Here is a 17,636-nt window from a genome sequence, read left to right on the forward strand (position 1 = left end):
TATAAATATATTTTATATTTTTAATTTTCATCTCGCGATCAACGAAAGGGTTTTTAGGGTTTTCAAGCATAAACTGGTTTAAAAACAAATAAAGCTTGCACATAAATATACGCAAATTTAAAAAAATAAATTAGTTATTATTTATTAATTAAAAAATTTAAATCACAAACGCAGTAAATACGGAAATTTTCCGTTTACAACTAAGAGGAAGCATTGGAATCATAAAGCCTATTAATTTCTATATTTAATCATTGTCTTACACTAAAATTTATTTACATTCACAATTTTCGAGTAAACTTACAATATATTCCTATTATGGTTTTTATTGACAAACAGAACTGAATGCACTAAAAGCAGATCCTACATTAATATTAAAATTTATATTTTAAAGACGCAAAAACCAAAATGTGTTATATAATTATTTTATCTTGTTCCCATCCCATTTACCTCTCATTTGGTTTATTTTTAAGTTTAATTTCTAAGAAGTCTAAGCAACCATTCCACGGAATTATTATCCTTTACTTCTTTTAATTTACATTTGGGCACTAAATACACAGGAGTCCACATCAAAAGTTAGCGAACAATTTGAGCTCATCAGGATCCAGCGACCGCACAGCCTTCCAATCGGTTTCGGGATACTCGTCGAAATTTGATGTGTCTCCTTCATAGGACACGGATGGCACTATAGGTGGCTAAAACAAAGAAAAAAAATATATAAATACCAAGGGTTCACATAGATATACAATTTGCTTTTAATGAACCGTTATAGGTAATTTTGAAATGAAGTTAATTGAACTTCATTCTCAAAACAAAACAATTTTAACTTTCGTAATTCAAACGGTGAATTGTCTTGATACAAATCTCTTTTCTCTCACAAGATAGAATAATGATTGTTTAATTGTCCAATATTATTGGGAAAGAGCAACTGTTGATTTTTTCGCCGGCTTCTTCCTAGTAGAATCTGCTTTCTGAACCGGTCGGTGGTAGAATCACTACAAACAGGCAGACTTGACGTTTAGTGTATATATGGCATATAATCAGGTCAACACATTACAGACCCACTACAGGGCACGGGTCTCTCACAATGGGAATTAAGGCCGTAGTCCACCACGCTGGCCTAGTGCGGATTGGTAGACTCCAAACAGCTATGAGAACATCACGGAGAACTCTCAGGTTTCCTCACGATGTTGTGACCTTCACCGTTGAAGCAAGTGATATTTTAATTGCTTAAAACGCACATAACTTAGAAAACTTAGATGTGAAATTGGGATTCGAACTCGGCTCCCAAAAGTGTAGTCGAAGTTCTAACAGTAGAGTTATAACCGCTTGACCTAAGGTCCGATAAAAGGTCTACTGGAAATATATGAATTTAAATATAAAAAAAAATATATTTATATACCGACCGTATCGAAAACTAGTTGCCTGTAACAAATTATTATTTCTTTGCAACCGGAAGAGAGTTATTTGCAAGTGTTGAGTAACTAATCAGATCAGGTAAAACATACGCTATTTAGGTAATCGTAATTGGAGCTAAAACGGCAATGTGTTATTAAATTAAAACACGAGTGTTATGTTTATTTCCTTTTTACCGGAAAGGTTTGAAAACGTGAATAAATTATGATACTTTCGGGATTTGGTTACTAACTCAATACATATATTATATTAGAACTTTGATACAATTTATTTTTATTCAAATCCACATTACATGGATCGTAGACTTTTACACGATATCCATTTAAATTTGTTATAGACGATAGTCGCTCCGCAGTTCCAATGTGAATTTCCCGTGGCCAAGAAGTTATATAGCAATCTTAGGAAAAAAAAAGCTGAACTTCATACCTGCAACTTTTTCATATAAACGTCAGCCCAGTCGATGTGTTTGAACCACCTGTGTCTCTTTACATCCTCTGAGCCGCACTGTAAAAAAATAAAAAAAACTTTGATTAAATGAATTAAAAAGAATTTTAATAAAAATAAGTTGCCCTGACCGATTTTGGCCACGGTGATCAATCTCCAGACAGATTTTCCAACTACGCGGAAGATATTATAATGCAAGTGTGTTCGCAAAAATAAATATAAGAAATCCTATTAAAATAATAAGGATTACATAAATGGTAAAAAAGCTTGGGTATAAATTGTTTTAAATTTATAGCTAAATATTAATTTGACCCGGCCAAGTTTGTTGTGGGCTATTCTAAGACCAGGGCGCGTTTGACACCCTCCTACTCGTAGTTTCAGTTTAAGTCTAATTATCTGTAAATGTAGGAACGCACTGTATGCATAATCCTACAATTTGTTATTAAGAGTATGAGTTAACTAAACAGCCCAACTAAATAACTAAGAAATAACAGAGTCTAAGAGACCATAAAAGAATATTATTGCCATTCACCATTACAACTTAAGGATATTGAAGTAACACATCCTTCATAGAAGGTTCAATTCCCGGGTCGAATATATAAGTACTGGTAAAAAGTTCTCAGTACCATCCCGGAGTTAATGGTGACTAGCCCCGTGGTAGCTCGGAGAGCACGTTAAGCCATTGATACCATTTATTGTCACTAAAATTAGATAATAATAGTTAAAGTCCACCAACGCGCATGATGCGTGGTGAGTTTATGCTCTAAAACCATATCTCCAGTTGTAGCCAATATACATCGCCCTTTATGTCTCATACATCAATCAGGTACGTGAAGAAGCAATGAATAGTTCAAAATTAGAGCAGCTCTGTTATTATTGGCAGTTGCGACGTTCCTGTGTAGTTTACATCGTTAATCTGCCAATTTGATGGAGCATGGAAAGACCATCATAATCTTAAGTAGGTAACCCGATTATGCCAGTTAATGTTTCTATGCAATTTCGAACCAATAGGTATAATTCAAGCTATTTGCCTATAACTAGATATTCGAAATCCATCGATAAAATATTCAAAATTTATGAGCCATGAAAAGCAATGACACGCTTAACTAGGTAGCTTGATTGACCCTACCATGAAATGTGCTTCCGTCATTTATTAAATTTCAAAATAATAGGTGCATTTTCCAGAAACAATCAACATTCTCTTACAGATGTACCTCAATAAGTTAATGAAAGTACTTACAAAACGCAAGTTTATAGAAGGAATTCATTGTGGACAATATCAATGGTAAATAAAAAGCTTGAACGTGATTGCTCTAGCTAGGGAGCTAATTAGTTCTAATTGACACCTAGCGAAGCTGGATATAATATATCCCGGCTTAAACGTTTAAGGCGTTTTGTTATTTTTAGTAAACGTTCGTTTCAATTCAACTGAAAATAAATGTGTTAAGTGAGATAAGTGAGATTTAAATATAGATAGTTTTTGACCTTTTTTTATTAACATCATAGAAATAAGAGGAAAATTGCTAAATTACATTATGAAAACAAACAACTAATCTCTATGGTTATATAAAATTATTGTTCTCAATAATTCCATTGCCCTTTGGATTCCCTAATCAGGTGAAGTTGTAGGTCTTTGTGCCACGGACGTAGAGTCAAACGTCGTTTTCAATAGACGGCTTTGATGTCGCCGCCCACCGGACACCTGACTGATGGCTTTCTAAACAGTTCTGTGACATCGCGGCAAAAAGCTATGCCTAGGTCGGTGAAAATATCAAACTACTAGAAACTACAGTCGCTTAAAGACATTCCACTCTTTATAAAGTAAAGTACCTACCATATGAGTGCTTCCATGCTAAGAGAAAATGTTGAAAGTTTTCTAAATCTATTTGTATGCACTAAGTTGTTTGATCTTGTATCTACCTCAGATCAAATCGCGGGCTTACTATTTAATGTATGATTTTTATTGTAAATTTTGATAAATCATTTTCAAATTGATTAGTCTACTAATTAAACCTAGTGCTAGGTGTTCTAGACTAAAACTTTTGGTTTGACCACCATATAGCGAAACGTTATCATTTTTATATCTACATGTTTTTTTTATCTTAAATTAGTTCCATTTATTTGGATTTTTATAAAGGAATTAAGATGATTTGTTTTTTTTATAAACCCAACGAGAGTCGAACCCACGCTCGCACGCAATCTGGCAAAGTGCCTCCACTAAATGTCACTAACGATGGCTTATATTAGAGTAGATCAAGATAGACAATATAAGAAAATTCCCCATGACGAGTTAGGTGTAGCCTAATTGGCAAAGACACGCCATACATGATCACGACGGGTGTTTTTCTTATTGAAGTTAATAAAATCCCAGCAAACATAAAATTTTACATTTTAATTATAACGACTCTACAATAGACTCTCTATTTTTATTTAGAACCAAGCTAATAAATCATCAAATCGAAATATGCCTACATTGATGCTTTTTACGAATGTATTTCAATAACAGTTAGTTACTAATAACTACGAGCATAATGATTAAGTGCGTAATATAAGAGAATCGATAAACATGTTCTATATCATGCTTTTATTGAAATCTTATTTTATTACTAAAAAAAATTATAAAAAGAGTAGTAGATTACTTCAATAACCTAACATCATGTCGGCATGATTATTGTTTTAACCTTCTACGTTTACTACCATAACATCGTTTTTTTATAAGTTCTCAAGAGTGCTGCTATCTTTTCCAAATGATGAAGAAAAATAGGTAGGTGCTATATGTGACTATCAATGCCTTATATTTCTTTAAATAGGATAGGTTCTCAAATGGGATGAGATATTTACACAAAATAGAAGATTTGAAGAATTTTAAAACCAAATATCGAGTAATTTGGATGCAAATGAACATATTTTTTAAAACCACGAAATTGGAAACGGGAAATATCGACGACTGTCTCATCATTGTACACCCATGACTGGCCCAATACATGGCACGGGTTTCCTCTCAAAATGGGAAGTGTTCAGGCCGTAGTCTACCACGTAAGTCAATATTTTTGAATTACTGTTGTGCCTTAAATATTTAAAACGAAAAGATGCATCGTCTCTCATAAACCATCAAAAAAGTTTCCTTAAAACGAAAAAAATAAATCTTCCGAGCGCACTTTTAAAAGGATAAACTTTGCAGTGTGTAAATTGTCATCCGTTAGATTAGGAGTTATATATGGAAACATCTGGAGAACAGCCAACTTCAAGAACGAAACACGAACGAATTTTTTGCATCACCAACTCGAATTAAAATTGTAACAGTGTAAAATTATTTTAACATACAATTACACGAAGAATTAATGATTTCACGCAAAATTCAGTTTGCATAATAAATTGCTACCAAATTAATGCACTCTAATCATAATGGTCTTTACAAATAGAGAAAACGAGTGTATTACACGTTTTATTTACTTTATCATTTTAAAAAAGAGGATAATTGTTACTTTCTTAATGCACATTATTAGGTTCTTTAAACAACTGTACATTTATAAATGCTTCTGTTTAAAAATTATGTTTCTGATATGGGTTTGACCTACCTTCATGTTTCCAAGCCGCTTGGTTCTATCTTGTACGAGCAGCTTTTTTATTACGTCCTTGGCAACCGGATCGAGATGTCTCGGCCATTCTACTCGCCCGTTCAGTATTTTTTCATATATTCCAAAAGGATTATCATCATAGAACGGTGGATAGCCGACTAGCATTTCGTAGATGAGCACACCTGAAAACCAAAAGTAATACGTTAATAATTTGTTTTTCTTTATATAACTAAGGACTTATCTTGATAACGTGGGGAACACTTTTGTTGACAAAATATAAAAAAAAAACCATTACTTCACATCGATAAACTCGAAGTGCCAAAAATTATTACTTTAATAACGTTATAAGCCAGGTACTAACAGTATTCTTTTCTTTTCCGTAAATGCCCGTACTGCCGTGCCGTAGTAATAATATGTAGTAATTGTTTTAAGTAAGATGTGTTGTTTTATTTACCAAGCAATCTACTGCACTAGAGTTTAAACTATCGTGCGTTAATGAAGACTGAACTCTCGTGAAATTCCGTAGGAGATTAAAAAGATCTACTATTATAAAATTAAATATATCTAATTACTAACATGGACTACAGAACTCTAGCTATAACTAGCAATCCATAAGTGAACCAAAGTTAACACCCTGTGTAATTCATATATTTACCAAATTACTAAGTTTGGTTTTTGAAATAATAAAATAATTAAAGCATACCATTATTTAGCTGAAGTAATTTTTAATCCGTCCCAAATTTATTGCTTTCTTTAAGATAAAACGTACCTGTCTTAACACATTACGTAAAAAGACTCATTGTTTTGAACAACTAACAATAGCCTAAGAAACAAATTAATCAATATTATGTTTTCTATCTTATGCCAAAGAAATACGCATCAGAGACAATCAAACGCAAGCTCCAGCGCTATAAATTAACCGAGAGCATTTATAAGTCTGGCACGAGGTAGCAATTTGGATTGAGTAGACGGGGACATAAATCACTAGAACGTTAAATAATTATAATGTAAACATTATATTAAGTGTCGCCGCGACGCCATAAGGCGACGACGCTGCTGGCCTGCTGGCGCAGACATTTTGACGAGAAACAACGCACGCTGTCAACTAATAGCCCGAGCTAAGTCCGAATAACCTGGACGTCAATAGTTTTGGCAATACCATTGTTTATACCATCGAATACTTTTGTGTATTGTTGGTGTCATTTTGATCATTTGTATTAACAATACATATTGAAACCGATCACTATCAGAGGTAATGTTGTCGCACAATTTTACTCGTACGTGTAAAAAACGTGGATCGCAAAAAAACCTTGCATTTAGCCCGTAGAATGAAGAATGAAACCATTGGGTAAAACGACGGATGGCTAAACGAAAAATCTAATAATATCTAGTGATGCTTCAATACTATCCACATATTCGATATTTAGCCCGTAAAATTATCAATATCGTAAAATATTGTAACTCACATTGAACCTTATTGAACATTATTAACCTATTGCTAAACTTTCGTACGACTTCTTCGCCAAACTTCTGTTTTTCCGTGTGGCAAATATAATTACCCAGCTTGAATTGTTTATGTAACTATAATTTCAATTCTTCCAAGTAACATCTTTATGGTTGGACAATGAAAACGGCTCTAAAGATTTAGATACAATTTTTATCTAGATAATAAGTTACTTTTAAAATTGGTCTATGAATTAAAAGGAAAGAAAAATGCAAAACAAAGTTTGATCGACCGGGATACTTACAAACACTGACGTAAGAGCATACAAATTAACTAAATATCGTAGAATCATTCTTTATTCTTCTACAGGGTAGCCCTTCAGTATAATCACCAAGTGAGGATATAGTCTAAGATGGCAGCGAGCTAACCTCTTCAGGGTATGGCAATTATATTGAACCCCTAATCGGTTTTTACGCGACAACGTAGCGGAAGCTAAATTGCTTGGCACCTCTTTAACAGTAGGGTGGTAACTCGCCACGGCCGAAACCTCTCACCAGACCGGACCACAGAAATTGAACCCGGGACAGTGAAAGTTACTTAGTATATATTTGAGTTTGTCCAGTTAGTCCACAAATACGAGCAATGGAAAATATTGTTGATGGCTTCGGTGAAACTGGTGACGTAGTTGTTGACACTAATCGAGACAGGATTTCGTTCCGTAGACATTTACGACAAAAACTGAAGGAATATCTATTTGTGTTATTCCTATGAAGTCAAAAACGTTAAAATTTCCAAACATTGATTTTTTTACTCGTAATATAAGAGTTATTAAGTTTCACGACTCGGTTACGGAATAAGTGCATATTATTATTATTATTTACTATTTGAATAATACAATTTTTTAAATTTAATATCTACCTGTAATGATCATTGATCATAAAACAAGATTCAAAATGGGGATTATGGGCCTACATGTAAGGCCTACAACGACCAAAACTATTAGAGAGAGTATTTGAAGCTATTTAGGGTGAGGAGGAATCAAGGATCAAGGAAGGAGTACAAAAGATCCCGAAGGGTCGAAGTGCATCCGCTGTGCGGGCCCCACCATAAGATAGATGATGGATAAAAATCAGAGCAAAAACATTGTCATATAGCTTCAATACAGATAGGTAGGCGGATGTTTTAAGTTTACATTTACCGCAAGGATTTATATATTTAGTTCGCTTTCGTCATTAATATGTATATTATAATTAATACGTGAGTACAATCTATTTGGCACATTCTACATCATTAGCACCTGTGTCCACTCAACAACTTTAAAATAATCCGCAAAAAGTTTTAGCAATAGAATTTTAAAAAAGTTTGCATTTTATAAAAGCATGATAAAAAAAAACATTTATGAAATGGATTTTAGCAAGTAACACGATATGTAAATTACGTCAACCTTCACAGAAATGAGTTAGATTGCGTGACCGGCCTTTTTATAAGAACCAAGATAAGTTGACAGCAACATCAAAGTAAATAAATAGTAACGTCGCAATGTCAGGAATTATGAAAATAATATACTACGAGAAGAAGTAATCAAATGCGTGACGTGACCTCACGATACACAGACGACTTTTTAGTAGTAGTAAAGCATTTTTTGACAGAGCTCGTCGAAGAAAGAACAACCGCCAAGCAGCATTGCTGTGTCCAGATCTAAAGGGTGTGGTTGTTACTGGATTTGAGCACATTAAGCGTTAATACCTATGTATGAGGTTGATGGACACAGGGCGGCATTTTGCAGGATGTATTCCTTGCATGCAAAGTGTTGCTCTGTTTATAGGCAATAGATTTATCCCCATCTGCTTGGTCCGACAATTATTACTATAAAAAACAAGATATAGTATAGGCTAACCTAAGAGCCGGATTTTACTATTATAATTTTACCATCTAGTTTCGATCTAAATACAGGGGCAGCCTGTGTTTGTTATAATTTATCAACATTACTAGCATATTCAGGTAATATACCTTTTATGTAAATCTACCGGATTAAGTTGATCGCGTAATTATGTTAATTTCTCTCTTTTCCAACTCTCAAAAGATTTATTCAATTCTCAGTACAATTTTTACCAATCGTATTTTATAAGATTGTTATAGTTTAATAAATAATACTATTACAATCAGTCGTAACGAGGGACTGCATATTAAATAGAATCAATAATTGGTACATCAATAAACAATCGATTAGGTATACAAGTTGGCAAGTAACCAAAGTGTCCCTTTATGAGCAAAAAAAATCAAACGACTGCTTCCTCTACATATTGTAGCGTGCTTACAATGGACGGCAACTCGCCAACTGCAGGTTCGCAACGACATGGTTGACGTGAGGTTTAACGGCTGCAGCAACCTCTGACGTTGGCAATGTGCCTTCTTTTATGCCTAAGCACGCTTAGATCAGCCGATTAAAGCAAATGTAATAATCAGTATAAGATATTGCGACTGAGTAAGTTCTAATGGAAAAAGAAAAGTTCGTTTGTGATTTCATCACATTCACAAGGATTACCTTTGATTCAAGATACTTTTAATTCAAGACCAGCAATGACGAACGGACGGTTCGTCCGATTGACGAACTTTTTTTAACAAGATGTGAAGTTTGAGCGCGTCAGTGGTATCCTAATCGCAAAGATTACAGTTTTAGTGAGATTTGAGTATGTTATTCATTCCGGTTTTATGTAAAGTCATAGAGTTACGGAGAATTACAGAATGATTTTTCTTATAAAGGGGGCTTGACGAACTTGCAGTGATCGGACAAGCCGTCAAGGTTTAGTTTAAATAGCAAACTAAAGCAGCTATTTAATTTTGATTATTGATTATATTATTAAGAAAATACCTATTAATAAAATACTATTTAAATACATCTACATGGGCTAAACTGTGTAGAGCCAGAAGGAAAAAATATACAACCTAAGGTTTGAGTTGGTAATTGAAAGTTTGCAATACTAACCTAATGCCCACCAGTCGACTGCTTTATTATGCCCTTTACTTTGAATGATTTCAGGTGCCAAATATTCTGGGGTGCCGCAGAGTGTCCAAGTGCGATCCGTTAATTTCTTCGCAAATCCAAAGTCCGTGATCTTCAAATGGCCATCTTTCGCAAGCAACAGATTTTCTGGCTTTAGGTCTCGATACACAATATTTCGAGCGTGAAGGTATTCCAGTGCCGAGACTATTTCTGCTGCATAGAAATTTCCTGTGTACAAAAAAAATACATAAATCACACAACTTTCGCCATCTGACAGCGCAATCTAGACAGGGGCTACCGTGAAATTAAAATATGAGAAGGATATTTATGTTACGGTTATTTGCGAAGATAGCTTAATAATAAAGCTATGGCTATCTAAATCTTCCAGTAAGTTTTCCTTCGTAGTCTTGGATGCCTAGGTTAGACTCCAGATTTATGACCTTTAAGTATACACAATAACCTCGCGATCTGTTGTTCTGTTGCTGAGTGAATTATTTTCAGGTAAGTCAAGAGGAACGTATTTAATTATGTTCTGTTGATTCCAATCTAATAAAACAGGATAAAGACAGTGTTTATAAATTGAAAATGATATAACTTTGCCATGGCTCTAATCTCCATATTCAAATACACAATGATGATTATTTATTATATATGGTAGCGCCGAACTTCTGCTAAGATTGAATATAATACCTATTGATTCGGCCAAGGGTTTAAATCTATGCTCGCGGTGGCGTGGAAATTTAGGCCAATCAGAAGACGAATCGGTTCGATCAAGAGCCTTCCGATTTGTCGCAAGTAGGTATACCGCAACTATACACCAACCTACGAGTAGATTGCTAGAGCGCTGTTTTGATATTCCCTTAACAGTTTTAAGTCGACTTAATTGGAAATATTGATTACCAATGACTTTCTTGGTGTTTATGCTATCACATTAATATGTGCGTCCGACTTGTATCTATAATTAAAAGAGTACTTACAAAGATTCGTATCTTCACATTTTTTTTTATACAGCTACAGTTCTCGAGCAAGCTGTGCTATTTTTTTTTAGGCCATACATATTATCATTATAAAACATGGTTTATTATGACTAAAAACGCATAATAATAGGCATCATGAAAGAGGTGATTAAAGTTATAATATAGGAATAATAAACTTCAAACTAATATTTAAAAAGGGAAAGTGTGTTTGCTAGTTTTCTTTTATTTACGCAGAAAGTTTGGAGGGTTGGTGACAGGTTTTATTCCGGACAAGTGAAGTATAAATATCCTCGTACTTATTATTAAAATGGCACATGTTATATACACTTTAAAGATTTTATTCAATTGTAAAGAAATGTAAAAGAGTTACGAAAGCTTTAAGAACGAAAGATTTTTACTTTCGTTATGTATTATGCTGAAGTCACTGAGATGTTAGTACCTACGGGAGAAATAAAACCTATATATAAGTCGTCTAAAGAGTGTTCCTACCTATTTATTAAACAACATATCTCATTAACAAAGAATAAATAAATAAATGTACTACGACAATACACATATCGTCATCATCTAGCTCCAAAAGTAAGCGTATCTTGAGTTATAGGGACTAAGATGACTGATGAATATTTTTATGAAAAATGTAGATAAATACTTATAACATAAATATAAACACCCAGACACAGAATAAAATTCATGTTCATCACACACACATTTTCCAGTTGTGGGAATCGAACTCACGGCCTTGACTCAAAAAGCAGGGTCGCTGCCCACTGCGCCAATCGGCCGACAAGACCAATTTATTTATTTTCTGCATAATTTTAAACGTCAGGATTGAGCAAAGAATCCATGGACATCAGATTAAACCGAAAAGTATTTTTTTAGAAAGTTTTAAATAAGACGCTCTTGTGCTCCTTGTTTCCAGAAGACCATAGAGAATAAAAAAAAGATAAACCAATTTATACAGCTGTAAAAGCTGCTAGCTAATTAATTCATATACGAGTAGTCAACATAAACGGACTGGATTACATTTCAATGATTATTTTTTCAAGATTTTCAAAAGGAGGTAAGTGTATTTTTGTCTTCATAAAGTCAAAGGAAATTGTCGGAGCTGAGCGATATTGTCGGGCGTCTGAGTATTATTAGAGCTGTTGGTGCTCGCAGGAAATCTTTATCCTCTACTTATACATATCATTAAAACTACGTTACAGTGATTAATCCACCCACGCTTTGAAATTACTTTTTCTCTACTATTTGTTGAGTTTTTATGCCGGTGTAGTATGTAGGGTTGCCATACGTCGGGAAATCCTTGAAAGTCCCGGATTTTTACTTTAGCTTTAATTAAATGTAGATTATGACCCAAGTTGTTGCCAGTTTTTAGCAAAGTAACACAGGGCGCGTTTAAATGGCAAAAATTAACTGATCTTCTGCTAAGTATAAATAATAAGTAATTTTTGTAACAATACTTAAATACATTTTTAGAAACACAAAATTTTCAATAATATTTTGTTTGTTAAGAAATATTTTGTTTCCCGCCGACCCGTAAGAAAAAACTAGGCATTAAATTCCCCTCTCCTACCGCAGATGAGTCCTAAAAAACTACTACGTACGACGTCAAGATATGTCATATTAACTGTCATTTAAAAACAATACTTTTTCAAGCGATAATAGTAAGCCTGGTTAACAGCTGAAGATAATAATAATGTTGTACTTTTCTAGAACGATCTAGGAAATATTCAAGAAATGAAAACCTGTATCTGGCAGCCCTAGTTTGTTAACTATTACTCGGCGTTTTTTTGAGTGATACTAAAGAGTTATGAAAATATGAATCAGAGGTTTGTGGGCGACACGGAGCGGCGTCATAGTTGCTGTTGTGCCGTTTATATATGACATCACGCCTCTAACAGTTGGGGAATATGAACTTGAAACCCCTAATAAAGGATTTCTAAAATAAACGCTTGTTAATATTTAAATTTATGAAGATATTCTAACTATTAAAACTCGTATACGGAAACAGTTAAACTTTATTGTTAGTGATTGCGATGCAAATTTTATGTTAAAGAAACTCATGAATGGTTTATTTCTTCTGACGCACGATCTGTGTCTTAGGTATAGTTAGGCAGTTGTAGGTAGAATTATCATCATTGTATTCATGACTTGGTATATTAGTTTCTTAAACGTCAATCATTACGTGCATCGGGTTCAAAATAAACCCTGAATTAAACAAACTGAATGTGTTCTTGCAATTAAAACATCCGCAATAGATCGGTGATCCGGAAACTACTTTAACAAAATACTCTGCGTATGTATAAGCCGTGTCATGTAAAAATATCGCAGACTGTCATATTTGGAAACCAACGCAGCTGTTTATGGAGTTATGATGTCTAAAACGCATGCTAATATTATGAAATAATTATAACGTTTTATTATCATATGAAGCAAGGACGTAGGCATTATACGCAGATTAAGTGTATCAAGAAGCATTTCTAAAAGTGAATTTGCTAGATATTTATATGAGCGCATCAATTTTATTTTAACGCGGCATAAGAATAGGTTTTTTAAAAATTTATTTTATTTATTTATTTATTTATATAAAGTTTCCAAAAATATAAAAAATACTTATAGGTTTGTAATATATGCCTATGAATGTTATTTATTATTCATTACACCGCATGTTATGCGGTGACCAGTTAATATCACTAATTGCTAGATAGATAGAGAAGTTTTCATAGGTTGTGTATCAATAAACTCAATTAACTACCAATGTAATTGTGCCAAATAAAACATAGATCCCTCGCTCCGTTCCTGCGTAAATAAGGACAATCCAATATTTACACTCTCTATAATATATGTAGTGATAATGGAGGTTGGGATAAATTTACGGAACATGCTATATTATGCTAACTAAATTTAACGTTCATTACACTTAAGAAACCTATTCGTTAGGAAATCTGCATGCCTGAGAATTCTCCATAAATATCTCAAGGGCGTGTAAAATCTACCAATTAGCACTGGGCCAGTTTGGTGGACTATAGGTTAAACCCTTTCCATTCTGAGAAAAGACCCGTGCCCTGTAGTGGGCCGGTAATGAGTTGATGATTGTCACACTTAAATATTCTATAGCTATTAATAATGTAATCGAAGACATGCGCATCTGCACCAGCCCTCTTTATACGTGACACATACTTTACCTTCATCATTTAAATTTTAGCTATGACTAAGCAGGTGCGAGGGATGTTCCCTCGCACGTATATAATTCTCACACAAAATTAGAAATGGAACACTTCTTTCTAATATCAAAACCTGAAAACGTACTTATACATACATTTTACGACCTCTTTAAAACGAATAAAACTAATGCATTATTTCACGTTGACGTAATTAACATTGTTTCGACGATGTTATGCCGAATTTAAAGGCTTTACCCACATAAATAGTGCAAGTATCTTTTCTTTTTAAAATCTTGTTGTTATAAATGTGCTATTTCTATTTTCGATAGGAGCTAACACATAAAATTGTTTAAGTTATTATGTATTGTTTCTCGAAAATAATTACATACTCGTACCTACTCGAAACCACGTCAAATTCAGTTAGGAGTATCTAGATTTGCTACCTTTTGCTATAAAGGTAACGCCACTTCAGTAACTTCATCATAATTTAGGACCCAGGGTCACGATTTGAATAGACTACCTACCCACCAGACCAACGAGGCAGTAAACTTTTTTCTAGACGATGTCGATCAAATGCGTCAAAATTTCGACTGCTTCCATACCTTAACGTTTACCTACCTGGATATAGATGCATGTGCCGTGTAGCAAATTTTAACAAAAAAGATGAAAGCATAAATAAATAATAATAATAAATAATGTACTACGACAATACACACATCGTCATCTAGCCCCAAAGTAAGCGCAGCTAGGGTAGGGTAGGGTACTAATGATGAATATTTTTTTATGAATATAATACACATAAATACTTATATATACAGATATACACCTAAACACTGAAAAACATTCATGTTTATCACACAAGAATTTTCCAGTTGTGGGAATCCAACTCACGATCTTGGACTCTGAAAACAGGGTCGCTGCCCACTGCGCCATTCGGCCGTTTAAAAGCATGAATAAATATATCTATTTCAGATGGCAATTTTCATAACTACATCTGTAAAACAGGAATGCCACAAACAAAGCCCAGCAATCGTTAGTACCTACAAGTAGTTTTTCTTTAAAAAATACAAAAACATTAAACAGTCTACTGCATAGATACCTACCGCATGCGGTATGCGGAGAGGTTTAGCTTGACAAGTAAAATAAACTAGGTTAACCACAAATCAGCTCTTAAATAATATTGCTAACGCTAAGCTAATTTGTGTAAAGGTGCTGCAAAATCCTCTCACGTAACCAGATCACTAAATATTTATAAAATGGGTTATTATAAGCCAAGCGAACCGGCGCGGCGTCAGTGCGTCTGGCTGCGTTGCTTCACCGCGCGCATTTACCGTCCACGATAACAAACCACAGTATTGTTATATAGAATTCATGACCCAAAAACATTCACAGATAGTATAATCTTAACCTTAGAAGTTTGTAAATTTGTATAGAATAACCTCGAACTCAGTCAGAACCCAGTTAAACGCGCGTCATTGACCGCTTATTTCTGTCCATGTCCTTTCTCCAGAAATACACGCTTATTCACAACTGATTAATAGGTAGTACGCACTATTCCATTTCCATTTTTTACATGAAGGGCAGTGTCGCAACTTAACTACGGTTGCGCGTTTTCAAAGTTTATTCATATTTTGGCGAGATAAAATGTCGACGTCATTGTCTGAACCGATGGCGGTTTTCAGCTGGACATAATACAAGATTTTTTTTACAGTTCGCTACCTATTGCTTTTTCCTGTGCGAAATTTCTATTCCTGCGCCTTGGGGGCCCAACGTCGTAACGTCACTTCAGATTTGCAACTCATCGAGCTAGGATATGACATATTTGACGAACATGTGAGTATTGGAAAAAATCTTCGTATTTACATATAAATGTTAAAAGGGGATTATAAATATATATTTTTTTATTTTGTGTACCAATTTAGAAACTCGGTTATAAAGATTTTGTGCATACATAAAAATCTTGATAGAGTAGCTATAACATAATCGCCGAACTACGGTGAATGAAGTACTCGCCGTTGATATTGATGTCAAGGGCGTTCCAGTTCAGAAGCTCAGACGTCTTCCCACGCAGGGATAAACAGCTTTAGGGAGATACTAATAATTGTCTCTCGCATCCTATGTCTTCTACAAGGAGTTTCGAATACCATACACACAGAATACCACAGACTTATGCCGCTTGAGTCCTGCAGCTCTCTACGACTTGTTTGATGTCATCGGTCCACCTCGTTTGGGTGCAATAACGCTCAGTGGCGTGCACGGGGTTTTCGATCAGGGTATGCATAAAGCAGGAATAAAATGGAAAAATTCCCCTCAAATACGAGTTATATAAAATAATTTGGGTATGCAGTGCTTTTGTGCACGTATGAAGTGGACGCCGCTGATAACGCTGTGTTTACCGATCTGAGGTCGCATCCCTTGACACAATTGAATTGACTTTGTAGTTTGGTACTACAAATGGTACTTAAATATAAGGAAGTTGCATGCAAACATGTTATTTTCCAACTTATTACAACAGTCGACACCTATTGAGTACCTATCTAATGCCCGTTTTCACTAACGTCGAACAAGGCAATTCCTAAGTCGGTAACGGCTTATAAAAGAAGATATCATATACCTGTCACCATTCTATTTTAACTAGTCATCTACAACCACTATAACTTAATTTGTGTATGATTTTTCAGTCTACGTCTAGTCTAGTCTAGTCTGAATTTAGGGTTATTTATAAAAACTAACTTATATTTTTTCATCTGTCAAGTGTCAGTTCACGAGTTCTAATACATTACAGATAGCCGAATCGGTATCGTAACTTTAAATGGCACCTAACGTTGCTAGTCATTGTCTAAGAGTTGGTGAAACTTTCCCTACGCATCACCCAAATTATTAGGCATCCGATTTAAGCGTTACCTAGGTTTAGTGAATATGGGCATAAATGTTCTTAATTACGCGTATCGACTCTAAATATAGTGGTTAGTAAGTATAAAATATTATGTCCAATAATTAAAAATTTAGAAACTCTACCCTCATGAGAGCCAAATGAGAGTATGTATTTAGAAGTAATAATTTTTTCTAACTTTATACATAACACTAAAATAATAATGTGTAAATAAGTATGGCACACAACTATTGTGATTATTTCTATCAAGGCCTTCCGTAATACTACGTTCTATCCAGACAGTAATGACTATGTTTCTAAAATTAAGTAAGAAAACCAAAAAGACAACGAAAATAATAATTACATCTCAGACGCGATGTTCCCAGAATTTATTGCCTTCAACTTGTCTTCAATTTCTGTTTACGCAAAAATAAATTCTAAGTCAAACACAATTGCCAGAAGTGCCCACTGCCCACTGTTACAAAATTCGACTTGCTATAACGAAATAAAAATTGGCACGAAACCAGAATTGTGACGTCATCGAATCAATCACTGCTGCACCAGAGCTGAACTGTGGTAATACATCTACCTTGAAGCAACGCAATTATCGATTAAAGTTTTCATGCATTTAACGAATTTATAGAGGCCTATCGTCGCGATTTGCATGATACTAATTGGTTAGCTCTGAACAACTGATCGCACGAGTATATTTAATATGTTTGGTAAACTGAATTCTTTTA

At 34.3% G+C, this 17,636-nt stretch overlaps 1 protein-coding gene across 1 annotated transcript in view; it reads right to left on the reverse strand.

Annotated features, from left to right (window-relative positions):
* LOC120637382 (cAMP-dependent protein kinase catalytic subunit 3) overlaps positions 1–17,636 on the reverse strand; it is a 52,036-nt gene continuing 34,400 nt past the window's right edge. Inside the window, exons 4-7 of the mRNA XM_039909205.1 lie at positions 9,866–10,111; positions 5,436–5,617; positions 1,840–1,917; positions 1–692 (exon numbers count right to left, since the gene is read on the reverse strand). Coding sequence (XP_039765139.1) covers positions 567–692; positions 1,840–1,917; positions 5,436–5,617; positions 9,866–10,111 — 632 coding nt within the window. The 3' untranslated portion in view covers positions 1–566. The remainder of the gene's footprint in view (positions 693–1,839; positions 1,918–5,435; positions 5,618–9,865; positions 10,112–17,636) is intronic.

The sequence above is a fragment of the Pararge aegeria genome, chromosome 3 (genome assembly GCF_905163445.1).
Source record: "Pararge aegeria chromosome 3, ilParAegt1.1, whole genome shotgun sequence".
Classification (NCBI taxonomy): domain Eukaryota; kingdom Metazoa; phylum Arthropoda; class Insecta; order Lepidoptera; family Nymphalidae; genus Pararge; species Pararge aegeria.